The 26,506-nt window shown below is 42.3% G+C and overlaps 1 protein-coding gene across 9 annotated transcripts in view; it reads left to right on the top strand.

The window, feature by feature from the left end:
• TENM4 (teneurin transmembrane protein 4) overlaps window positions 1-26,506 on the top strand; it is a 1,040,112-nt gene that overhangs the window by 948,123 nt on the left and 65,483 nt on the right. For 6 of the 9 annotated variants that reach the window (XM_075198626.1, XM_075198625.1, XM_075198629.1 and 3 more), the window contains 5 exons: window positions 2,378-2,479; window positions 3,587-3,781; window positions 6,825-7,025; window positions 17,626-17,811; window positions 22,834-22,860. In XM_075198626.1, the coding sequence (XP_075054727.1) occupies window positions 2,378-2,479; window positions 3,587-3,781; window positions 6,825-7,025; window positions 17,626-17,811; window positions 22,834-22,860 (711 nt within the window). The remainder of the gene's footprint in view (window positions 1-2,377; window positions 2,480-3,586; window positions 3,782-6,824; window positions 7,026-17,625; window positions 17,812-22,833; window positions 22,861-26,506) is intronic. The other 3 variants (XM_075198627.1, XM_075198623.1, XM_075198622.1) reach the window with 1 other exon arrangement.

Raw genomic sequence — 26,506 nt, 5'->3', positions numbered from 1 at the left:
TAACACTGTAATGTAAAATCCAGGTTCAAGGTACCAACAGTCTTGAAAATCAATTGTTCTTTGACTAATTCAAATCATGTTTCAGAGGGCAAAACAAGGCAATGCCGTATTAAGTCCGAGCAATGCCGGTCTATTTATAAATGCAGTTCTGAGCCACTTTAAACTCCGCCGAACGCTGTAACCAATAGGCCCTTTAAAAAGCATATGTTAAATATTAAGTGCAGATTTTCGGATTTGCACTAAATGCTCTAATAGGGGGATTACTCTTTGTTCCCGGTACATTACGTTTTCTCTGTATTTCATCTGAATTGAAACATGTCTCCGCTGTCTGTCAGGAGCCACTTAAATGGAAGGTGTAGGTCTCTAAAAAGCCAAATTCAAGGCCTGGATTTAAATAGCAATATTTACCATGTGTGCCGTTCAGCACTGCCGAGCGTTAGTAAATCTCAAACATGGGATGTGGGGGTCACAGGAGATTAGAGTCACAAGTGGTGGAGGAGAGGGCTGTCTCTCTGCTTCCTATCACACTATGCTCTTCACAATCTCTCTGATGAAGTCACTGCAATGTCTGATTAATTACGTATACACCGGCTCTGTTACCTGTAAACTCAGAGCCTCCGCAGACCGTAGATTTTAAGAAATGAACGGGTGGCGTTTGAGCGGAACACGTCTGATTAGAATCTTTTGTTGCATAGAAATATTCCAAAATTGACAACAGGTAGTTATGAAAATAGTATCATACTGCTCGCAGCATTAATGACAGGAGTTTAGGGTCTCGCACTAACCTAGATTACAGGCTGTTTTAGTATAAAGAGCTACTGGTACAATTTGCAAATATACTGTACGTGTAAAAGTTTAAGGAACTTATCAGAACTAACGCTTTTTGGGATTGGGAGTAGTATCCGTGGTTGCACGTCTTACTTCCTGTAAGTTGTGCCATTAAAGAACAATACAGAAGACCATTTTATTCTAAACTTACTGCTTCCTAAGCAAGCATAATAGTTTGTAGTGAGGTAGATAACAAGAGGGGGGTGGAGCAGGTATGTCTGGGAGACTCCTGAAATCCGGGTCTGTCTGCCGACCTCCCAGGAGAGCAGGCAAGTCTCCCGCATCCGGCAACTACCTGGGCAAAATAGCGCGATTTGCAGTGAATCGCGTCATTTTGGCCCCGCATCAAAACAACATTCCTACCGCGGGGGCGGGGGCAAAATGACGCCATTGACATGCCCCGCCCCTTACACCCTCTGTCCGGGATTTCCAGTGCTACAGTGCTGGTTTGGGACCCGGAAAAATAAATATATATATATACATCTATATATCTCCCTCTCTCGACTTTAAACAAGAAAATAACCATTTTACAGTAACTCCCTAATTTTGCTCACCCCCAAAGAACTGCTGCCCTTGACACCTGCCTCTGGTCGCCTCATTGTAGGCACATCCATGTTTGTGGGGTTGCATTCACTCGTGAACGTTGGTTCAGCAAACAAAATGGCCGTCCGCACAAAGTGGTGCAGCTGCCTCCTGGAAAACTGATAGCCTGCGTTTTTTTTATTTGCAGTGGCTCAGCAAATAAAATGGCTGCCTCCACTGTGTGTGGAGGGATGTGCGCACCTCTACATTAAACAACTTGCCTAGTATTGTATCATATATAATGTTTTTTCCTTTATGCCACTGGTTTTGTTTTTATTTTATTGGCAAAGAAAGATATATTTAACAAAATATATACATAAAAAGTACATATACCTATATAATATAATATGTGTATACCTGCTACCCAACAGTCCCTATTTTGGCAACACTGTCCAGATGTCCACTGTCTTGGGGGTAGATTTATCAAACCTTCTAACATGGAAAAGTAGAGGTGTTGCCCATAGCAACCAATCAGATTCTAGCTATCATGTTCTAGAATGTACTAGATAAATGAGAGCTAGAACGTGATTGGTTGCTATGGGCAACACCTTCACTTTTCCAAAAAAATCTAGCCCTTGTAATCAGAGTAGCGTAGTGTGAATGTGGGCGTGGTCATATCATGGTGTGTATATTTCCAATTTAAATATATTGCAAAGATCAATTACAGCCAATGGAAACAAGTCTGGCGGTATAATCAGGACGCCAATTAGTAATATTGGGTCTGATTGTTCCAATAACGTAAGTATCAGACTCGTGGAGCCTTTATTGCAGTCTGTAATTCAAGTTAAAAAACACTGGTTCGTAGAAAATTCAACATTGTATAAAATTCAGTGTTTCCCTGTGAAGTTTCCTCTAATGTCCCACGGGCACTCGTAGACCCCAAGCCTGAACCTATATAATTAGATGTAGATAAGAACCATGTGCGGTGGAATAAACGTCTATAAATGTCTGTGTCCTTCTGTTTCAGAATCCGTGGATGACTGTCCCAGTAATTGCTATGGAAATGGGGAATGCGTGTCCGGAAACTGCCACTGTTTTCTGGGTTTTCTTGGGCCAGACTGCGGAAGAGGTGAGGAAACATCTTATATGTTCTGTGCGCAATAAGTGACCCAACTCTCCTTCATCTTCACTACATGCTACCATATTTCTGTGAAAGTCCTATCCACAGTGGAAATCACTGAATAGTAAACTGCCCTGTTAGCCACATGTATCTTACCGAGGACATTTCCATCCTGTTTTTTCTGCTCACACATAAAACGTTTAGAATAACAGACATTTAGGGAAAAGTAGATGTCATCATTTCATTTTTTTTTGCTTTTTGATTATCCTGGCAGCCCCCAGTAAAAGGTGAGTTTATGATAGGTTATGAGTATATCTGCAGTGTGTTGGCGCTGGTTTACTCACCTTCTCTTTAGTGGTATTTTTTTAAACCTTTAGTATTATGAATCGAAAAACATTTACATTTGTTTTTATTTTATTTTTTTAATTTTTTAAGTATATACACTTATTTTTATTGGGCCAAATTCTTTACAGTAGGAAGGGTTCTTTGCTGTTAGTGAGAGAAAGTTCTTTACAGTTGGAGAGATTGTTTACAGTTATTAGATTGCTTTGAAGGAAGATTTTAGTGTCTTACACATCATAATTATTTATCTGTTGTCATAGCACATTATAAACTTATATTAGAGGCAGATTCAATATATTTATTATTTATCAGTGTGTGACTAGGGTCTGAGCAGCTTTTTCTCATAAATCTGTTGCGTGATTGTGTCAGTGAGGACAGGGATGCGTGTGACAGGGGCAGTGACATGATGTGAGGAGGGGAATGGAGGCAGCAGGAAGGCACAGACTGAGAGTTATATAGTGGAAGAAGCAGGGTCCCCCAGCAGCACAGAGTATATCAGGAGATGAGGGATGTGTTAGTGAGGACAGGGCTGCATGTGACAGGGGCAGTGACATGATGTGAGGAGGGGAATGGAGGCAGCAGGAAGCCAGAGACTGAGAGTTATATAGTGGAAGGAGCAGGGTCCTCCAGCAGCACAGAGTTGTGATGGTCCTGTTAAACTGATGCACACATACCTCTATAGGACAAACACAGCATTTAGCGCATTGTAAGAATGTTACAGGAGGATTTTTTATTTTTCTTGCTGAAATAAACCTTTGCTGTTTGTGCCCCCAGCCTCCTGCCCCGTACTGTGCAGTGGTAACGGCCAGTACATGAAGGGGAGGTGTCTGTGCCATAGCGGCTGGAAAGGCGCTGAATGCGATGTCCCCACCAATCAGTGCATTGACGTGTCCTGCAGTAACCACGGCACCTGTATTATCGGGACCTGCATCTGTAACCCCGGGTACAAAGGAGAGAACTGTGAGGAAGGTAAATCTCTTAAGAATGTTTTGTTTATTTACTACAGGAAACTGCCCCATAATTGATCTTTATCTGTATGTGACACGATGATATGATTCCAGCGAGTGGATCAGATGTGTATGAAGTTGCTGTGTATAACCTGGTGCAGGGCGGATTATACCAATATGGAGGAGGGGGGGGGATATCGGAAGCAGTGGACTGGTCCTATATTCTCTATAGCCCAATCCTGGAATACATAAGATATAGAACAATATTCTTTATAACTGCTCCCCGATTACCCAGTGTGACCTTGAATTTGCGCTCTGCAGATGGTGGTGAATCAGGGGCCCTTCTGGGACTCTTTATATGTCTCCTGGGCACGGGGGCTCCTCCTAGCCAGGGAGGGGACATATTAGAGGGGCGGGGGTGGTGGGGGGGGAGTCAATCAGGTCTCCCCGGCACATCTGAATTATCACCTTGTAGTGATATTTTGCTAGCTGACATGTCAGATACTATTATATTGCTATTACTAGGGTTCTCTTAATACAAGGATGCATGGGGGGACATGGGTCAGAAAAATAGCTTAAAAAAACTAAAATATATATAGCTATTTAATTGGCCCTGTAACGACATCAGACCTTGTAACAATGTATATTCAGCGTTTCTGTACTAGGGAGAAGTAGCTGGTTACTTTCTTAGGGGGACGTTTCTTTGGTTGCAATTTTTGCCTAAAATTAGCCATCATCATCATTTATTTGTATAGCGCCACTAATTCCGTAGAGCAGTACAGAGAACTCACTCACATCAGTCCCTGCCCCATTGGGGCTTACAGTCTAAATTCTATAACACACACACACACACACACACACACACACACACACACACACACACACACACACAAAGACTAGGGCCAATTAACCTACTAGTATGTTTTTGGAATGTGGGATGAAACCGGAGCACCCGGAGGAAACCCACGCAAACACGGGGAGTACATACAAACTCCTCACAGATAAGGCCATGGTCGGGATTTGAACTCATGACCCCAGTGCTGTGAGGCGGAAGTGCTAACCACTGAGCCACCGTGCTGCCCGTATAACCTTGGGAGGAATTATGAAAAAAAAGTATGTCCCCCTCCCACCAGTTTTTGCCCAATTCCCCATATAAAGTGTATGAAATAAAAAAAAATGTATGATAACAAAAGAAAGCCCTATCTGTCCCGAAAGAAAAAAATATAAAAATTTGAAGGATATCCCACTGATCGCATCTCGCTCAGTCACAAGTGTATATAAGTCTGATGGGGCTAGACGGTGACGATGCCTCTGGTGTACCTCATGACACATGCTGGATGGTACCATGTGACTATAAGGATATTGTACCATATCAGAAAGTCTGTGCAGAATATAAAATAAGGAGCTTTAATTCGAGTGAAAATGTCCCTGAAGTTTTTAACCCTGCATTGTATTTTCTTTGGATCCCCGGTTCCCTTTGACTATACGACATCTATAGATGTGGAAAGAGATCTAAGGTTAGGCTTTAGGCAGAAACATATAACTTTAATCTAACTGTTATTAGTTGTTGTACCATGAAGATAAGGTTCTCCCCCATCTTCCCAACAGCCTCCTGTCCAGGCCTCTAAATTCCCGTTTTGAAGCATTCACCCCAAAATCAACTATGGTCCACTGACCCACCAAGGAACGGAGACCAACAAAGAAAGTACAACTCCTAATCCTGCCCCAGATCCCGCACCAGATAAAGCAGCCCCCAAACCAGGCTAGTAAGGGGGTGGGGGGGATTAGAGAGACCATTGTACGAGACATCTTTTGAAGGGTTCTCATTGAAAGATGAAAAATGGGGGCAGGATTATGATAAATGTTGAGGTCTGACACGTACATTCCACTCTCCTAATCCTGGGGCCGTGAGCTGAGGCAGCAGAAACGGCTCTCTGGACGTGATGGAGACCCTTTCTGTAGAACCGGTCTCTCTCTTTTTCCCATTGACCTTCAGAGTGTATGATTAATGGCTCAGCCCTCGCTGCTTGTCATCTGTTCCATGCTCTTTGCTATGTTCATCCCATCTGCCGCGGTTATACACTAGCTGCCCCCCCCTTCCCTTCTCCCACCACGGAATGAAGCTCCTTCCCTACGTTCCAGTTTCAAATCCTGATTTTCTTTCCTTTTTCCCTGGATACAAATAACAGAAAATAAATTAAAGTCAATAGAAATGTTCCCTTTTCTTGCAGAGTGTATTGTAGATTGTTCCCACATTGTATAGAAGCCAGAGAAATGTGTTCTACAATCATTAGGGCACATTTAAGATAACCTAACTGTGCTAAAGAGGTGATGAGCCAGGAACAGCCTATCAGGCGTTTGCTTTTATTCTCTAAACTACTTTTAAAATGACAGATGGGATCTGATTGGTTGGTTTGGATGATGGTACTTTCCTGCACAGTTACCTGTGTTCTGTTTTTAATCACAGCCCCCTAGTGACCCTGTAAATAATGTCAAACCTATATAAAAGGAAAAAGGTGATATCTGCAGGTCACAGTATACAATGCAGGTACCTAGAAACCTAAAGTACATGTCATTAGCCTGTAGCTGACTCTCTTGGCCCTGTCTATCTTTGTTTAGTTATAATGTGATATTTACTAGCCTAATTATAATAATAATATTGTAATTCTATAGGAAATGACATTTTCCATTAAATGCAAACCTCATTCTGGATAACCTTATTTCATCTAAATGCAAGAGAGCAGCTAAATCGCATTCAAAAGTTGGTGAAATACTAAATTTCTGCATCACTACCAGTATTACTGGATTTACTTGGTAGTTGGCATATTTCCAGGTTTATACAGCAATTTTATGTCATGCATTTAATTTGTATGTATTTGTCTGTTATTTATATGCGCACAAATACACAAATGTTTCTATTAGTGGTGGAATTATCGTAGACAGTGACACTTTACACTGAGCACTAACTGACTGTTATAAAGTGATTTGTACAATGTTCCTGTAGTATAAGTGACTGGTGTGACGTGCAGGCGTCTGTCTAACCCCGCCCATTGTCCTGGTTTCAGTGGACTGCATGGACCCTACGTGTTCCGGACGAGGCGTGTGCGTGCAAGGCGTGTGTCACTGCGCTGTCGGCTGGGGAGGGACGAGCTGCGAGAACCCGCGAGCCACCTGCTTGGACCAGTGCTCCGGACACGGGACTCTCCAGGCCGAGACCGGGGTCTGCACCTGTGACCCCAATTGGACGGGTCATGACTGCTCTATAGGTAAGCTCAGCTCCACCCCTGTATAGCAAATTACTGCTTATTATACAATACTTATTAACGAGGAAAACAGCATCTCCCCCCCATTGATGGGAGACGTGAAGGGTTTGTAACCATTTGGTTGCCAAGGATGCAAATACGTGGTCGGACAGGCCCACCGGGGTACCAGAAGGAAAGACAAATCACTTAGGTGAGGTGACCAGAGCAATGGTTCTTCTTTCCTTCTGCCCCCTCTGGGGCCTGGCCACGCCTCTCTGGTGCCTGACCACGCCCCTCTGCTCCCGGATTAATTAAGGATCTTAACTTAAGAAACTTCTTATTTCAGTCTCCTGGACAAAACCATGTTACAATGCAAGGGGTGCAAATGAGTATTCTGTTTTGCACATAAGTTAAATACTGACTGTTTTTTCATGCAACACACAAATACCTGATAGCTTATTTGTACACTAAAATTTAAAGTTGATATTTGTGTGCTACATGAAAAAACAGTCAGTATTCAACTTATGTGCAAAACAGAATACTAATTTGCACCCCTTGCATTGTAACACGGTTTTGTCCAGGAGACTGAAATAAGAAGTTTCTTAAGTTAAGATCCTTAATGAATCAGGCCCTATATCTAGAATGAGTAGGACTTTTCTGGACAAGGCTTTTCTCCTTAATTTTGAGCACCTTGCCCAAAATGTGCTAAATAATGACAATACAATTACAATTTTTCTCTTTTAAAATCATCCCATAGACTGTAAGCTTGTGAGCAGGGCCCTCTTACATCTCTCTCTGTATGTATTACCCAGTATTGTTGTATTAATGTTTGTTCCCAATTGTACAGCGCTACAGAATCTTCTACCGCTATATAAATAAATGATGTACATATGATTGTGGTACTTTGTATGAGTGATGAGACGATGTTGTCTCTATCGCCGTCTCAGACAGAGATATGGCTGGGCCCACGCCTGCCTGCGTATCAGTGCTCCTCATAGTGATGGTAAGATCAGGCTTACTGCATGTCACTTGCTCCCATGATCCTCTACTGCATTCTGGGACATGTATTGTAACAAGAGCCGGACGGCCGCTGTTTGGCTTCTACAGATCTGGCTTTTACAGATTAAGCTTTCCTCGTGGTTTGAAGGCCTGTCGCAAATCATCCTTAGCATCCTGACAGCTGCCCACTGACCCAGAAGCCGCAGCTTTTACCGTACAGTCTCCATCTTTCCAGTCGACTAAACAGATTTTAAATATGATACTGCCTGTTATATAATCATTGATGGATAAACTCCAGCCGCTAGCAGCATCCGTGTGTCCCTGCGTCTCTAACGTATCTCTCCAGACAGTGTCGTATCACATTGATCAAACACTTGTGACGAGCCAGGACACCACCCCCCAGGGGTTCAGCGGTCTCCAAACTTTTACAAATAAAATCTCATATTAAATTCATGTGGTGCTGAAAGGGACACACGTTCACGCACACCTCCTGTTGCTTTAAACTTTTAAACTTTGAATTTTCGTGGGTGTGAAGATCTCCAGAAGAGCCGTACACCTCTCCGGAGATATCCGCGGGGGTCTACTGGCTCTTCAAGCAGGAAAAACATAACCGCTAACCCCGGACTGTCAGGTCACTTGTCCGTCTTGTCTCAAAGATCCCAAGGATGGCCTGCAATAGTGGACGTGGTCACCTGTGTATTGTACTGTGAGCGGTACAATCAAAGCGGTTTCCACCCTGATGTTGATGGGTTCTATGTTCTGTGGGGGCAAGTGGTGAAGTTTGAGACTTTTTAGAATGTGGATACTAACGGGCCTCTTTATACAAGGGAGAAAACCTATTTCTCCGGCTCTACCGACGCCTCTCTATGTATCCATGGGGTGAATGTGGAACCTGTAAACACAGCTTTGTTTCGATGTTCAGCTCCTTACTAAAAATACTAACAGATGGTCTTTAACGTCGGCTTACAGGGCAGGCGTTTGCAGGACGAGTGGATTCTATATAGCGCACACAGCGAAAGTCACATCTGTGAGCAAACGCCCCTCTCCTGTAGGCGAGAATCCAACGCAGCATAATTACATTAAACTGGTCAGACAAATGTTCTTCCTAATAATGAAGGGAAAACAGAATGACTTTAATGCTGCAGGGATCATCTTAGGTGAAGAGGAAATGTAATTATTTCACAGAACGCAAAAATAAAGTTTTACTTGTTACAAGCGTTAAGTATGTTACTAGAATTATTTTTACTTTATAATTACCAAGATATATCCTTTGTTTCCGAATGAACGTATCCTATAAATAGAATAATGTACATTGTTTGATAACCCAGAGAGCTAAATAAAACCCTTTTCTCTGCACACATTCCTGCTGTCAGTGATGGCACTAGCGCCTCCACTCTGTATAAGTCAGATGACTGTATAATGATTAGGAGAGGTCACGTCTCTAGTGGAAAAGTGCATCTTCTAAGTGCATGAAGTTCTTTGATGTTAACTAGCTACAAAATGTGCTAATACATTCAATTTTTCATTATACTGCTAACAAAAAAAATATTCAGCATTAACGGATTTCCTGCTGTGCTTTTCCGAAGCCGTACAATGGGACATCAGTTGTACTTAAGAAAATTGCTTCCTCTATAGTAGTGTTACAATGGTAAATACCAAATCAAGACAATATTTATGAATAACGGGAGCATATTTTATTATCTGTATTTAAAATGCAGCATAATTATAGTAAATGGAATAATTACACTGTTAGTGTTTTTCTTGCATCGCCAGAGCCCCGCAGGATTCTGTATTCATGTGAAGAGCAGAGGGACCTGACACATGGGTAGAAAGGACATCCAGCTCCTGATTGGTTGAGTGCTACAGACAGCCAATCAGAAGCCAGCTGTAATTAAAGTGTGTGACATCATCATCACCATTTACTTATATAGCGCCACTAATTCCGCAGCGCTGTACAGTGAACTCGCATCAGTCCCTGCCCCATTGGAGCTTACAGTCTAAATTCCCTAACACGCACTCAGACAGGGGTCAATTTGTTAGCAGCCAATTAGGCTACCAGTATGTTTTTGGAGTGTGGGAGGAAACCGGAGCACCCGGAGGAAACCCACGCAAACACGGGGAGAACATACAAACTCCTCACAGATAAGGCCATGGTTGGGAACTGAATTCATGACTCCAGTGCTGTAAGGCAGAAGTGCTAACCACTACGCAACCGTGCTGCCCTTGTAAATAGTTTCTGAAGCTTTCCAGCGGAGATCTCCACTTACAGGGAACACGGAGCCCGGCATTGAAAAAATATCAGCGTTCCCAGGGTAGGTACCCCACTCTGGGTACTTATGTGGTGCAAGTGTGTGAAACACCCCACAGTGGTGGAAAACCCATTTTTAATGCTTTACACAGTAGAATATCCTGCTCAGACGATCGTATTTGCATCTCCTTTAAATGTCCACCGTACATTACTGAGTATACTAGAAATATAATATACTTGTGCTCTGCAAATAGATCTCTGGAAAGTAGGACAAGTAAGTAGTAGAACCCCCGGCCTAATGAATAGGCTCTGAACGCTGAGATAAAGGGACCTGTCCTGGGCACTGATAGCCTCGCAGCCGGCTTGGGCACTCAGGGGACTTTCTGTATTTTTAGCTTTCCTTAATCCTCTGCTATTGAGGGTGTTTTCGCAGTCTTGTCAGAGGTCAAACGTGCAATCTGTGACTTTAATGGGGAAAAAATAAGGCTTTCCCTTCTGGAGCCTTGTAAAGCTGAAAACCTTTTTACAGACCCAGCTCCTTCCGTGCTGTATTGGCCCCTTGTGATAACTGCCAAAGGACAAGTGCTTTTTTTTTCAGATCTTGATGTAGAAGAAGGTCAAAAGGCAATCATAGCCCCCGGCAACCGGGCTCCTTCGCAGGAGCCACGCTCTGAAATGTGCAAACTTGGACGTCAATTCACAGGGTTTTTTTTTATTTTTTTATTCCAGCGTTCAATAAGCATTGTCTTATTGATTTAGGAAGTCAAGGCTGAGATTACAATTTATTAAATACACGGATGTGTGTTTGAACACACAGAAAGAGTAAGTTCATTGTCGCTCTATGAAGCAATACAGATAATTAATGAAATATTGAATATTTGCCATGTGCTTAGCAGTATATCAAGCTGAGGCAAGACGTCATTTATGGACTCATCGACCCGCGGTACGTGATGGTGCAGTGGTCCCAAGGCGGGTGGTTTTTTTTTTGTTTTGTTTTTTAAAGGAATATAAATGAAAATGCATCAATGTATTTATTTCTCACACATTGTTAAAGGAAGTTAGGTGTTTGTTCATAGATCTACAAGCAAGACGGCTAACTAACGAGTTTAATTCTAAACGGAACGAGAACTGGAACTGTCAGAAATGTGGCGTAACCCACATAAACCAAACAGACCCTTACTGTCATTTTTCTAGTGCAGTTAAGACCATGAAGGTCGGCGTCCGCTTAGTCGTTATCGGTTAAGCTGGTCACACACAGTGCGATATCGCAACGTGTCCGGTTTTGCAGCACCTGGGGCCTCAGAATGTGGGGAATAATTTTCTGATCTGAAATAACATGCAGGGAGTTGAAGATTGCGGCCAGAAAATGACTGCTATTGGCCTAGCAGGCTCTAGTACAGTGTTGGTGTTGTGAAACTGCAAGTCCCAGCATACCCTTCCAGCAATAAGATGCCATATATTGGCAAAGCATGCTGGGACTTGTAGTTTCACAACACCTGGAGTGTCACAGGTTCGCCAACACTGCTCTAGTATGAGCCACAAGGGTTCCTGCCGGTTTGGCCCAAGCACGGAACGGATGGATTTCATCCAGTTTGACAGTGACTAAGTCGTTTGGCCCAAACAGCTGATCGACCGGTCGTTGGCCAACTTGCGGCATTGTTTTATAACGCAAGGACAATGCATGTGAACAGGTCTGGAAACGGAACACATCGTTTCTAACGTCACTATACCCACTCGTTCGGGCGCTGGTTTTGATTGTGTTGCGATTCCATAACGCACCTTGCTCTACCCATATGCTGGAGCTGGATCATCCTTAGGGACCAAGGGCCCAGATTACTCTAACCTGTTTTTATTGGACAAACGGAGGGGGGAAAGGGGGCCCAAACCTAGGGCCTCATAAAGTCTTACTCAGGCTGTGGCATTACTAGCGGGTAAATGGATTTGGGACGCCTACAGTGACCTTCAAAAAGCTTCTAACAAACCCATTGTCTCTGTCTGATATGCGCTGGTGTTTTCATGCAGCGTTTTTATCCTGTGCAACAGTTTTTATAAATGCTGCCCCAAAAGACACTTTTTAGAGCGGCAGTAACAATGTACCAATGCACCATCAGGGCGCAGCAATCTGGGCACAAGCTCAAGTGTGAATTTTAAGTGGACATCTGGCGCCCCCCAGTGCTTAGTCTCATAATGGTCATCTCCCTCCCGGCATGTACTTACAGCGCAGTTGATGAGCCGGCATCCGCTTGTTGTGGCAAGGGAGGATCCCAACAACAGGCCCAAGCCAATCACGAGCGCGCAGTGGCCTCAACGAGTTAACTAAACTGTATTCTGCAAAGTTTTGTTCTTAAGAGCCTATTGTCTGTTGTTATCTCATTATCTCTCCAAATCCCAGTAGACCGTTTCTAAACTAATCAGGTCAACACTAATAAGAGAGAATTGAATTGACTCAGAAAGCAGCTTGCCTCAGATGCTCGATTTAAAGGCACGGGCCGTTCAGTTTAAATGCAATTTCAGGTTTCTACGTTAGGGCAGTTTTAAACAAACTTGCAGAATTATCTGTAAATGTCACCAAAGTCCTGGCAGATAACAGGAGAGGGTATTCTCTGTATCCATCTATGGATAAAGGGTGTGAGCTGTGATGAAGATAGAAGTTGGGTGATATCGCCCGTGTTGTTGAAGTGTACGGAGAGCAGAGATGAGAGAAGCTGGGACCTTACGATTAGCAAAACAATTGGCAGAAAAATGTAAAAAATTGAGCCATAGATATCAGGTTATTGGGGTTATAAGAATGGCACACGTGGCTGACAGCTGCTTGGGGGGTAGAAAACAGACCTGCAGCAATTTGCTTTCATTCGTTCTCTGGTTTTAGTAATACTATAGATACTGCACAGTGACCTAGTTATACATTGGTTACTGTGCACTCAATGGGGCACATTTTATCATTTATCGGACAAAACGAGAAATACTTATCAATCCTTATCGCATGGATAAGGATTGATGTATTTCTCAAATTTATTAAAAATGGATCACAGAAACAGCAGTTCCGAAAAACTGCTGTTTCTGTGATAAAAAAAACCATACTCCCCACTGCCTCTTCCGTCGCGCTGGCTCCAGGTCTCCTCCTCTTCGGCTTACTTTATCTTCTTCATGCTACTGCGCATGTGCCGACCGGAGAACTTGAGGCTGTGACAGGGAGGGATCACAAGATCACTCCCTGCGCATGCGCTGTCCAGCTCTGCTCTCCGAAGCAGAGCTGGACATACCGAAGAGCACAAGTTTTACAAGTAATTCCTATGATGTACGCCAGCTTCATTAACACAACAAGTTCCCGAAAAAAATATTTTTTTCGGGACTTGTTAGATTGCGGCCAGGAGCAGTCACCATTCTGTTGTATGATGACTGCTCGCAAAAACGATCAGGAGTGCAAAGCAGCAGATATCAATGATATCTGCTGCGATGCACCTTTAATAAATTTGCGGAGAGCACATCCTGGCCTAATTTACACGGTAAGTGCACGATAGTGCACTACCGTGCTTTCTTAAATATACCCCAATGTGTGTGTGGGATCCGCCAAAACTAGTAGGTGATTAACGGGGTGAAATGACGGTCTGAAGGCTGGCGCCATCTGGTGGTCTAAATGGGAAGGGTCATTAAGAAAGCGGAAAATATGTGTACTAAATCCTCATTGTATATTCCTAAGGTGCCTCGGCAACTGCTGGACAGTGAGGTTAACAAATGGTGCATTAAAATAAATCCTACATAAATACACAATGACTACATGAGGTTGACAAAGGTGTGGGCATGAAACAGAGGGTAGAGAGGGCACTGCTTGTGAGAGCTTACAATCTAGAGGGAGAGGACAAATTCCATTCTAAGACCACTTTAAGTACAAAACATAGTGGGTGTGTCCTTGTCTATACATGAGGCGGATAAATATGGGCTTTTGCGTAAATCTAAAAAGGTCTGAGCTTAAGCCCCGGCTAAAGTTCTAATGCTCTAATTGGCTACAGATTGGGCCAGTCCTGCGTATGGTTCAATGTTCTGCTCTGATTAGCTACAGATTGGGCCAGCCCTGCAAGAATGTTCTGTGTTCTGCTCTGATTAGCTACAGATTGGGCCAGCCCTGCAAGAATGGTTCTGTGTTCTGCTCTGATTGGCTACAGATTGGGCCAGCCCTGCAAATGGTTCGGTGTCCTGCTCTGATTGGCTACAGATTGGGCCAGCCTACAAGAATGGTTCTGTGTTCTGCTCTGATTGGCTACAGATTGGGCCAGCCCTGCAAGAATGGTTCAGTGTTCTGCTCTGATTGGCTACAGATTGGGCCAGCCCTGCAAGAATGGTTCTGTGTTTTGCTCCGATTGGCTACAGATTGGGCCAGCCCTGCAAGAATGGTTCAGTGTTCTGCTCTGATTGGCTACAGATTGGGCCAGCCCTGCAAGAATGGTTCTGTGTTTTGCTCCGATTGGCTACAGATTGGGCCAGCCCTGCAAGAATGGTTCTGTGTTCTGCTCTGATTGGCTACAGATTGGGCCAGCCCTACAAGAATGGTTCTGTGTTCTGCTCTGATTGGCTAGAGATGAGAGAAGCTGCATTGAAATTTCATACAGATTTCTGGCTTTCAGTTTTTTCTTTGCTGCCCCGCTCATCGCCATTCTGCACCGTTTATATCTAAATTCTCATTTTGCAGAAGTTAGTCAGTGAATAGAGTTAGGATAACATCGGGCAATTATTCTTCTGTGTGGTGTGGTTGGGGCAGTACTGAGAAAGACCTGAGGTTTATCCCACCAGCAGAACTCCAGAATAGGGTGAATATTTTGTGAAACAGTTTTGAAAAATTTCCTCTTAACTAGCAACAGATTTGTCAAGTTCTGTAAATATTCTAATGCTCTGATTGGTTACAAGTTGGTCTTGTCCTACAAATGTTCCAATGCTCTGATTGGTTGTAGTTTGGTCTGGTCCTGTGGATGTTGTAATGCTCTGATTGGTTACAGTTTAGTCTGGTCCTATGGATGTTCTAATGCTCTGATTGGCTACAGCAGGCCTAGCCAACATGTGGCTCTCCACGTGTTTTAAAACTACAAGTCCCAGCAAGCCGTGCCAGCTATTGGCTGGCTACTAACTGGCAGGGCATGCTGGGACGTATAGTTTCAAAACACCTGTAGAGCCACAGTTTGGCCAGGCTCAGGCTACAGTTTGATATACAAAACCATATACATTAAGGTGCTGATACTATAGGGCTATATTTGTTATACCCATGCAATTGTCATTATTATCATAATCTTCTTTTCATTTGTTTTCTTAGTTCGCCATAACTTCTAAATTGTTAAACACTATTCACGTTACCTCCCCTTCCCCCTTCCATTCTGTGGTGTAAAGCAAGAGATTTTCAGGCACTAACCGTGCAAGCGTTTAGAAAAGACATGTAAAAAAGTCTGTACTGAGAACATCAAATGTGAGAGAGAGAGAAAAAGAGTCACAAATTAATGAAATTCAGTGGCGATGGCAGGTTAGCAAAGCTTTACGCAGACTCTGCAGCGCTCCATTGCATTATCAGTCATTTATTCCTGCATTGTTTTCACACTTAACCAGTTTTTAATTAAATATGACTTCTGTAACATTCTACAGAAGACATTTCACCGCCCCCCTCCCCCCCCAGTCTCCCCCCTTTTGGATTTGCCTGGCACAAAAGCTTCAGTGTGACAGAATTGGACAATAAATAGGGGAATCAATCAAGGGAGACCTTCCCCATCTACGTCTGTCCTCACTCTCCCTCTCCGTCCGTTCTCTCTTTGTAAACCTGCTTATAAGATTCTTATTGTCAGGAAGGATTAGTGCGCTACAGGAATTCTCCGTCACAATAAGGACGGAGAGGTATTGATGTGGAACTCTCCTGCTTGTCCCGCAAACTTGTTTTGGAGACGAGTACTGAGGTCTCCAGATTTGCCCCTGTTGTGGAAATATTTTACAATGAATCCTCTTTGTAGTCTATTGGTCTATTTAAAAGATTTCTAAGTATAACTTTTTACCCTGCATTCCCATCTGGACTATTGTAACCTTCTGCAATTGTAACTATTGTTGCTTCCTGGATTTTTGGTCTGTTAATTCCATCTTTATAAATATAAAACATGTCTTTTCTCAGCGGGTTCTTCATAGTTTCTGTAATAACTACATCAGTCTTGTACTTAGTTACAAGAATACCCTGTTCCTTTGTCCTTTAATTCCTTCAATATACTGTTTGCATTTTGAGTTCTGTTCAGTGCTGTCATTTTCTAGCACGTGTAGCCTTGTGCCTACTTCTGTGACGAAGAACAAGTCTTGTTTTTGGAACTAGTCTATTGTAAAATATATGTGCAGCACGGTGGCTCAGTGGTTAGCAGTTCTGCCTCACAGCACTGGGGTCATGAGTTCAATTCCCGACCATGTCCTTATCTGTGTGGAGTTTGTATGTTCTCCCCGTGTTTGTTTGGGTTTCCTCCGGGTGCTCCGGTTTCCTCCCACACTCCAAAAACATACTGGTAGGTTAATTGGCTTCTATCAAAATTGACCCTAGTCTCTCTCTCTCTCTCTCTGTCTGTCTGTCTGTGTTAGGGAATTTAGACTGTAAGCTCCAATGGGGCAGGGACTGATGTGAGTGAGTTCTCTGTACAGCGCTACGGAATCAGTGGCGCTATATAAATAAATGATGATGATACGTCATTCTGCAGATTGTTTTTGTAGTAATGTGTCCTTACAGAAAGCAAACAATAATATGATAACAATCATACTATTGCTATTTACTAATGCTACTACTTATTATTGTTAATACTAATATTGCCATAATAATAGTATCATAATAACAAATTGTCAGCTAGTCTTTTTCATAACTGAGATTGCACGCTCTTTGGATCAAGGACTTGCGTTTTAATATCTAAAACCATAATGAACAAGATAAATACTGTACTGTCATGCAGCAGTCTCTTCAGCAAGCAGATCCTGGTATATTCTATATTTATAAATGACACATATTCTTGTAAACAAAAATATACCATTAGATGCATAGTAAGGTTCAATTATTGTGATTAAAAAGAAAAAATAATATCAACACTAAGAGGTATATTTATCAAACCTTTGAAAAAGCAAAAGTGAAGGTGTTGCCCGTAACAACCAATCAGATTCTAGTTATCACTGTTCTAGAATTTTGTAGATAAATGATAGCTAAGATCTGATTGGTTGTTATGGGAAACGCCTCCACTTTTCCATTTTCAAAGGTTTCATAAATGTTTGGAGAGAAGAGCTGGAGTAGACAGTAACATGTCATTTTTATTTTCGTTTTGCATTTCTCTTGGCTTCCTTTCCCCATGTCCTTAATGCCTTTTACTTTCTTTGCTGCCCAAACAGAAATCTGCGCCGCCGATTGCGGAGGCCACGGCACGTGTATCGGCGGCAGCTGTCGCTGCGACGACGGATGGATGGGTTCCGCTTGTGATCAGAGAGCCTGCCACCCGCGCTGCAACGAGCACGGGACCTGCCGAGACGGGAGGTGTGAATGCAGTCCCGGCTGGAACGGAGAGCACTGCACCATTGGTAGGCGGGTAGGGGGGGGGGGGGGGGGGGTGGAAGACGTCCAAATGCAATTGTTTTACAGTGGAAGAGAGGCATGCTTTAAGTAAGGGGGTGTCCTCGTAGCATGTGCAGCTTCGTCCTAGGTTTACAGTTCCGACATCATGCGTATTTTATGTTGGATCGTAACAAAATGTCCTTTCATTTGGTGGTTAGGAGACTGTTTACTGTGAAAAGGAAAATCTAATGCTAGCAGGTTGTGCGATTGTGTGTTTATCTGTTGGAGGGCGTTTGAGTATTCTTAAGAATTGCCATTATTGAGCGAAATACAGAAGTCTTTACATAATATAGGTTATCCCCTTATCAGTACATAAACGTCTTGCCTCGAAGTGTTGAAACCAATTCCAAATACTCTTTTATAGGAATGTTGCCAGATTAACAGTGCTGAGTTTGAACCCTTGGCAATCACGGCAAAATGTGAACACTATTTAGTGTGTTACCTGGAGTATAAAGGGGTGCTTAGATCAGATTAGGTGTTCGTTCATATCTAGGACTCTTAGAGTCTGTAATCACCAGCAGACACCCCAAACAGGCCGTAATTAATCAGACAAAATAGTTTTTGACCGATATTTAAATTCGCTCCAGGAAGGATAGTTCTCAAATATACAATCTAGTTCCATATTTATCGTAACTACGTATGTTTAAAATACTGGTTTAGGAATAGATAGAATACAAAATGAGGTATAGATATTGTATTACAGTCAAATAAATAGAAACCAGTAAATCAGCCGTATTAGTAATAAGAAGGTCAAGTTTCATGCAAAATGTCTATTGTAAACGTTATGAACTTCCCTCGTCCTATTTTATGTGCTGCCGGTTTTTGCAGATGTTAATTAGCCATAAAAATACATTAGTAACAGTCGCTCGTGACTTTGACATTAACACGGTGCTAGATCCTGGTGTCATGAAAATCATCCGTTCTAATTTCCTTCCCACTAATGAGGTTGAGCTGTAACAATCCACTTCTGTTACTGTTACAAACTCCTGGTGCTTTGTAGTTTTTCATTGGGGTCCATGTAGTTTAACCTCACTGAGGCAGTGGTAAGGGATAGGGAGAGTTCACAGATAGGCGGCTTCTGACGAGGAGAAGGGACTTCTGGGAAATTTACATGACAGTCCTTTGAGCCGTCCTGCCCCCCACTGAATTTGGCGAGCGTGACCTAAGCCAGCACTGACAATTCCTTCCCCCCCCCCCCCCCCACCCACCTACAAGTCATCTCAAGCACTATGGAGACATCCTCACTGATAATAAAATCTCTCCCTAACCTTCTTCATTGTTCCATGAGGTTTTGTGGTTCTTCACTTTGTATTCGTCACGACTCAACACCTAGAAAAGACAAAGCAGTCTGTCTGCTCTGGTGGGTATTCTGTATCGGTCCTGGTCTGTGACATGCTCAGGATAGTCATCGTAGAAAGCTGTGATTCAAATGGCAGCTATATAAATGGAACATCATCATCATCATCATCTATTTATATAGCGCCACTAATTCCGCAGCGCTGTACAGAGAACTCATTCACATCAGTCCCTGCCCTATTGGAGTTTACAGTCTAAATCTCCTAACATACACACAGACAGAGAGAGGCTAAGGGCAATTTAATAGCAGCCAATTAACCTACAAGTATGTTTTTGGAGTGTGGGAGGAAACCAGAGCACCCGGAGGAAACCCACGCAAACACGGGGAGAACATACACACTCCTCACAGATAAGGCCATGGTTGGGAGCCAGAAGTTGCGTCTTCTAAAGAGGGGTTGCTAATGAAAAGGTAGGAGTTAGAGTGTTAAGGGGCTTCGAAAGACATTGATGTTTAATATTGAGTTGGATAAAAGTCCACTTCATTGAGAAGTACCTTTAATGCTTAGTCCCAGACTCTAGGGGCCTGATTCATTAAGGATCTTAACTTAAGAAACTTCTTATTTCAGTCTCCTGGACAAAACCATGTTACAATGCAAGGGGTGCAAATTAGTATTCTGTTTTGCACATAAGTTAAATACTGACTGTTTTTTCATGTAGCACACAAATACTTGATAGCTTATTTGTACACTGAAATTTAAAGTTGATATTTGTGTGCTACATGAAAAAACAGTCAGTATTTAACTTATGTGCAAAACAGAAAACTAATTTGCACCCCTTGCATTGTAACATGGTTTTGTCCAGGAGACTGAAATAAGAAACTTCTTAAGTTAAGATCCTTAATAAATCGGGCCCTAGAACCCCAACCCGTTACCCTGCAATCCAGCCGGTCTATACAGACACACCATAGATAACACACTTGGGAACACATGAGAAAGTGGCACTTTTTCATCCTGTTTGTTGTTTTGGAATTCGGAACACAGAGGTTAGCTACGTTTTATAGAACGCATACAGCTTTACACCGAGCTACACCTAGAGTTATTGAGGCTCATTTCCACTGTCCAATCAATCTTGCAATCTGTTTTTGTTCTCTCTGTCGTTCATTTACAGTCACTGCACTAACCCACTGAGCTGACGTCTACCAGGAGCTCGTTTTACTGTTTTATATTTTATCATCTCTCCTTCAGATAATAATATTTCGTTGTTCCGAACTCCATTCCTTATTTGCTGCAAGCCGGCGAGTTTTGAAATATGTCCCTGTTTTCAGTACAGGCTTAAAATTTCTGAAACCTATATTAACTTTATTGATGAGCCATATTTGTAATAACTGATCTGTTTGTGGACCAGGGGCCAAAGTTTTATTTGGTAATATATTACAATGTGCTGTCACCTCGTACCATATTCCTGCAGTCTGCATCTCATTACAGCGAAAACACAAAGACCAGGCAGTTTAATCAACATGTAAATCACCCGATAAGTCTAAAGTTGGAATGTGATTTAAATCACAGCTATACCTTTTAAATGACGTCTTTTAGGCACAGATTAACTATTCAAAGACAGATTTTTACAAAACTTTTTTATTTTACTCTACTGAAATGTTCTACGTTTTATGCCCAATTTTGGTGGAGGTGTTTTTAACTCCTAGCTGACCTTTTGCCACGGGAATGAAGATTTTATTCATCGCGTTTCTAAATTGTGCATATTCTCCGACCTTGTAAACTTTATTGCCTAAAGAATTGGTTGAATAAATTTATTGAATCTTAAAAACAATTTGGCCAAGTCGTAAACGTCAAAAAGAATCGGATAGAGCGATGAAAAGAGTGGGAAAGTCATAAAAGTCAGTAATATTGGCACAGATGAAAGGACATTGACTGGGAATGATATTAAACGTTGCAGTAAGCCATCCCCTTGTCCTTGTGTAATGTCTTCCTGCATGGCATCCCTCTGTATCTGTCGGGTCTTTATGTGTCATTACGTGTCTTTGGCTAGTCTGCTTTACCGCTGGGGGGGGGGGGGGGGGGGGAGGAAAAGTTATGTCCCGTTGCCGCTCAGCTTAATGCATTTGTAATGCTTTTAAAACGGCCAATAAGCATTCATAACAAATGGGATTTTCTAAGCAAGCGACTGAGTCCACATGGTAGCAGCACACAACGTAGAGCGCATGGCTGTACAGATCTAACCTGGGCGAGTCGGTTCTCAATGTTGCCCATGTTGGTAATAGATCATTTGACAATACGCCGCCATCTCTAAATTTATTTTTCTCCACCAGGTAAATGTCTAGATATAAAGCTTTGTGAACGTGGTCTCAGTCGCTTGTTCCCAGAATCCCCGGGGACGGAAAAGGGCGTGGAACACAAATGTGCACAGGCTGTTTCTTGTTTGGTGTTGACCTCTTCTTTTCCAAATAGGATATTGAATGCATTTCTGATGATAGAAAGTTAACCTACTTTTATTCCTGAAAGGGTAGACAGCTGCCCATCTATGTCGGTGCTGGAGTAGTGTAGTGAAATTTGCTGCATATTAGGACAACAGAATGTACCATAAAGATCAGAGAAGTTGCATTCCCGTATAGATCGAGACCGGCTCAAGGGCCAAAACGGAAAGTGAATAGGACACTGGTTACTCCCCGTGTTCTATATCTGTAGGAGAGTTTCTCGGTGCTCGCAATATATTATTAGTATGACTCTGCCTTTATTTTGTTTCCCATCTAAAGCTCCTTTAACATTTTAAAGGTGATAGTTCAGCCCTGACCCTTTTTCGGGCAGCTCTTGTCTCTCTAATACAGAACGGGCAAATTAATTTTGTTAACCAACTTGACAGCGGAATCCGTCACGTTCTGTGATATGATTGGTCATCCTGCTCACTCCCCATTTCCCAGTTCCGGATTTAAGATTGGGCTGATGTAAATTCATATTTAATAATTCCGTATTCACGTAGCCACCTTGTTACCTCGCACCAGCACTGATCACGCTGGACAGCTCCCGTGACCTTGGTATGTTTACTATGTTTAATGGGGGTCCCGGCTTAGTCTCTTTTGATATTATAATGTAGCTGATATTATAATGTGCTATGGTATAATAGCACATTGTACTTGGCATAGGTGTCAGGGGTTTAAAGAGACCCTCCATGGACTCCTGGGAGTTTAACATCTGAGATTTGCAGAGCGATCACACATAGCTGTCATCGCTGCGCTTAGCGTCTTATTGTAAAATAAGCTATTTTGGAAAGCGGAACAGATAGGTAAAGAAAAAAAAATGGGAGATTTTGTTACATGAGGTTTAAGGACAAATCTAGCGCCATTTTGGTTAATGTGTACTTGGAAAAAACTTCCATACGTTGGTATGCTGTCGTGTTCACGCTCCCCGGTAGCGTTATGTGAGCGGGAAGCTGCTGGGTGAGTTCCGTGACAGTTTAGAGTACATGTATGTACATGTATGAGTGTATATATAAGACCAATTGACAAGCACTGTGCATGTTGTGTGTTCCACAGACCCGGCTCTGTCTAGACCAAAATCATATCGATTTAACAACGCTCCTTTTCTTTCCCTTTGTGATTTTTGTAGCCCCTGCACAGCCGGCTAGCACCCAGCACTTATTCAACCCTACCTTAAATGTCCTGTCTTTTATTCCCCAAGCCCACTATCTGGATAAGGTAGTGAAAGGTATTGTATCTTCCTTCCTTTACTGTCTTTGTGTTACCTCAGAAATGTTGTAGCAACTGCTGTGTCGTCTTCCATCTGAGCAGACATTACTAACGCGGCCATTGTTTACCATCTCCACCGACCAACCTATCCGTTATAGAGGACTCCTCACCCACACAAGGAGAAGGAAGCCATTTATACCCTGATGACCATAATGCCTGTCATAGGAATTGGCACTTGGTGATGTCACTAGTTCCGAGTGAATCGATTGGGCTGCGGGGTTGAGTTCACAAAATGGCCGCCCTCACGCTCTGTAGGTGACAGAAACTGGTCATTGCTAAACTTTTCTCAGCCGTCTTCCCATTACCAATAGGTCTATATACAAAAAAAAAAACAAATCACTGTATTAATTTAAGGATGAAACGGAAACACCGAACCAATACCATTCCCAGTAAAAGGAAATGGTATTGGATAGGAAAAATAAAAGCAGACACCACCACCTCTATCCTTTGTGCTAGATACCTATGTGTATATATCTTAATCAGTTCTTTATTTAGCTCTTTGTGTGTAGACCATTACATTTCTGCTTTGCAATGTCTCTGTATATTAGAGGGGGATTCAGCATCTTCATAACACACAATTATATAGTATTTTAGAAAATAGTTCCCTAAAAACAATAAAATAATAAAATAAAATCCCACCACTCAGCCTTTCCTAACCCCCAATAATAATTAGGACCATTCCACTTTAGAAACAAGCTGTCCTGGGTAGCCCACTATTTGGTGACTCTTAGAAAAAACGCAAATCGTTTGTTATTCGTGATTATATTCTGCTACAATGCCGCCACTCTTGAGAAACGTTATAAAGTGAGAGATACAAATGTTCAATCTGATGCTTCATCTAACAGAAAATATCCAGTTTCCAAGGCACTGAGAGTGTAACTAAAAGCTATCTGTACAGTAGTAACGTATGGAGATTGGTTCAACCTAATCACTCGCCTAGATCTGTGGAATCTGATCATTTGGTAGGCAGTGAAACTCTACCCCTGTTATCTTTTCTTTATCCCTTTGTATTGTATTTACTTCCTATGATAGTGTTAGTCAGTCTACTGGCAATGCTTACCATTTAGTACAGTCCCATTATTTGCCTTCTCTCTCTCAGCAACCCTCTATCTCCTCTCGGATCTCTCCTGTCTGTCAACTGAGATGTGATGAGCCTCTGGGGAGCTGTGTGTTATCTTTGTGGGTGTAGTAGGACATCACTATTAACATACTATACAATTTATACATCTGACATGGAGTGGTTGCGAAAGGACTAATATTTTGAAAATATATACATATAATATATATATTGTTAGAAAGTACAGCATTCATGGGAACCGATCATAAGTATGCTGAACCATTTAATTGTTTATTAGCAGTTGTCAGGATGGTAAACAGTTCCAGCAATGGTACAGCAGTCATCCAGAAACAGTAACACAAAAATCCCCACCACCTACATCTGGCTAGACATACCGTAACTTCCCTGTCTGCAAGCCGGCCACTTACTGGCATCAGTGGTCCCACCCACACATATAGACAGTGCCTTTATCCTCCACCCCAAGCACTACAACACATCGCAGCAAACCGATTACACCCATGTGGGGAACACCTGTGTGTGTGTTTGCAAAATAAGGAACCTAGGGAAACTTAACCCTGTCAGCAGCCTGCTTCTGCAGACAAACTGTGCTCCTAACTGTTCCCTTATTGGGGAACTGTGGTAAATATCCCTCTTCGCCACAATAAAATAATATAAATATATATATATATATATATATATATATATATATATATATATATATATATATATATATATATATATATATATATGAGAGAGAGAAATCTGTAAACTTAACATTCCACAAATTTTAGTGCAGCATTAAACATATAAAAGAGAAACTTTGATATTCTTATTAGTACAAGTTGTTTTAATGTGTAGAAGTCCTTGTCAGTCTCTGTATATTACACGCACGCTAGACGCAGCCATTTTGTGGACTGCACCGATATTCCTGAGAACGCAGCTTATTAATTCCCTAAGAACATGTGACCTCACTGAGGTGTTGCTAGGGAACCGATAGCCCGATCATCGGTTTGGGCCGCAAAATGGCTGCCTCCGCTGTGCATAGGCAGCAAGTACACTTCTAAATATTAGGAAATATCTTTTTAATACAATCTTACATTTTTTATACACAAAAACTAGGCTTTCTAACCCATATTTTTGAAGGTAAAGTGCACCATGAAGGCATTTTTCACAAATTGTCTCCTCCATTGCCTTTTTTCATAAACTTGATCAGCGACTAAAGTATGCAAATGAGGTGGGAATGGCGGACTCGTCGGGCATGAATGTGTCTCCTCCAATCAAACATGGCCCCGACCTCTGTAGCTTGTGAGTAGGGCAGAAGAGGTGTTTACAAATGTAGATTTACTAAAGATTCCAAACAGGAAAAGTGGAGGTGTTGCCCATAGCAACCAATCAGATTCTAGCTATCATTTATCTAGTGCATTCTAGGAAATGATAGCTAGAATCTGATTGGTTGAAGAGAAAACACACATCTAGTTAAACTGCCCCTGGTTCTTATCCTTTGATTATTGACAAATGCATTTTACATGGCTGCCTGCTCTGCATCCTACAACACGCTTTGCACACGTTTGATTGCTCAGCATAGCTTCACGGCTGATGCATGTGTCCGGCCTTAATGCCCAGGCGTGAAGATATTTTTTGCAGACTGTGCAGCCGTCCCCTATGCAGAGGAGATCAACCTATTTTTGTGGGCTACACTGAGATTCGTTAAGAAACTAGTGACCTCACTGAGGCACAGAATACCTCATGCCTCACTGATGTCCCTAGTGTGTAAATGATGGGTTTACTTTAATGCACTGGTTGGCTACCAGATGTGGACTTACCTGTACTGTATGTGGTTATTTTACTCACAAGCAGGAATATAAAATACACAATTTAGCTCATTCATAAACATCCACAGTTTATACTGCAGGTACATGTTTGACATTTTAAAGGATTTGATTTGTCTCTGTCCAGTAGACTAATGGTCACAAATCACATTGTTTGTTAGTCAGTCCGTGAAGAACAGCTTTGCATCAATTTGGTACTGCATCAGCAAAAATAATTGTGTCCCCTCTCCATAATGCATCGGGCGGTCTGCCGTGATGAGCACCGCATCAGGACATCCATTTGCTGCCCTCAGAACATTAGGTCTTGGTCTAATCGGGATGAATTTAGATACCGCAGCCTCGTGTGGTCTGCGAGGGGTTAAGTCCGGCAGCGTTGCTTAGGCTGCAGCGATGCGTTCCAGGCGGATTTGCTAAGAAAATTAGGCGAAAAGATTTAAAACGTTTGTTTTCAGGCAACCACCGTCCGCTCTGAATATCAGCATTTTTCAGTCCATTTGTCTTTCCTAATTATTGACTTTTTATCTCCCGCTTTCAATAAGTTAATTGAGTCAGTGCTGGAATGAACTAGTCAGCTATGAATATTTTGCCATTCTGAATGTTTTCCAGAATTTTGTACTTGACGGGCCATGTATTTCATTAAAAGTTACATTACCGGCAGCAGATCCTGTGCTGCTTTTTTTCCGTTTCAAAGTCTGACGTTACATTGTGTTTTCTGTAAG

The sequence above is a fragment of the Mixophyes fleayi genome, chromosome 2 (genome assembly GCF_038048845.1).
Source record: "Mixophyes fleayi isolate aMixFle1 chromosome 2, aMixFle1.hap1, whole genome shotgun sequence".
Taxonomy (NCBI): Eukaryota; Metazoa; Chordata; class Amphibia; order Anura; family Limnodynastidae; genus Mixophyes; species Mixophyes fleayi.
Note: the sequence above shows the minus strand (reverse complement) of the source record. Positions and strands in the feature narration are given on the sequence as shown.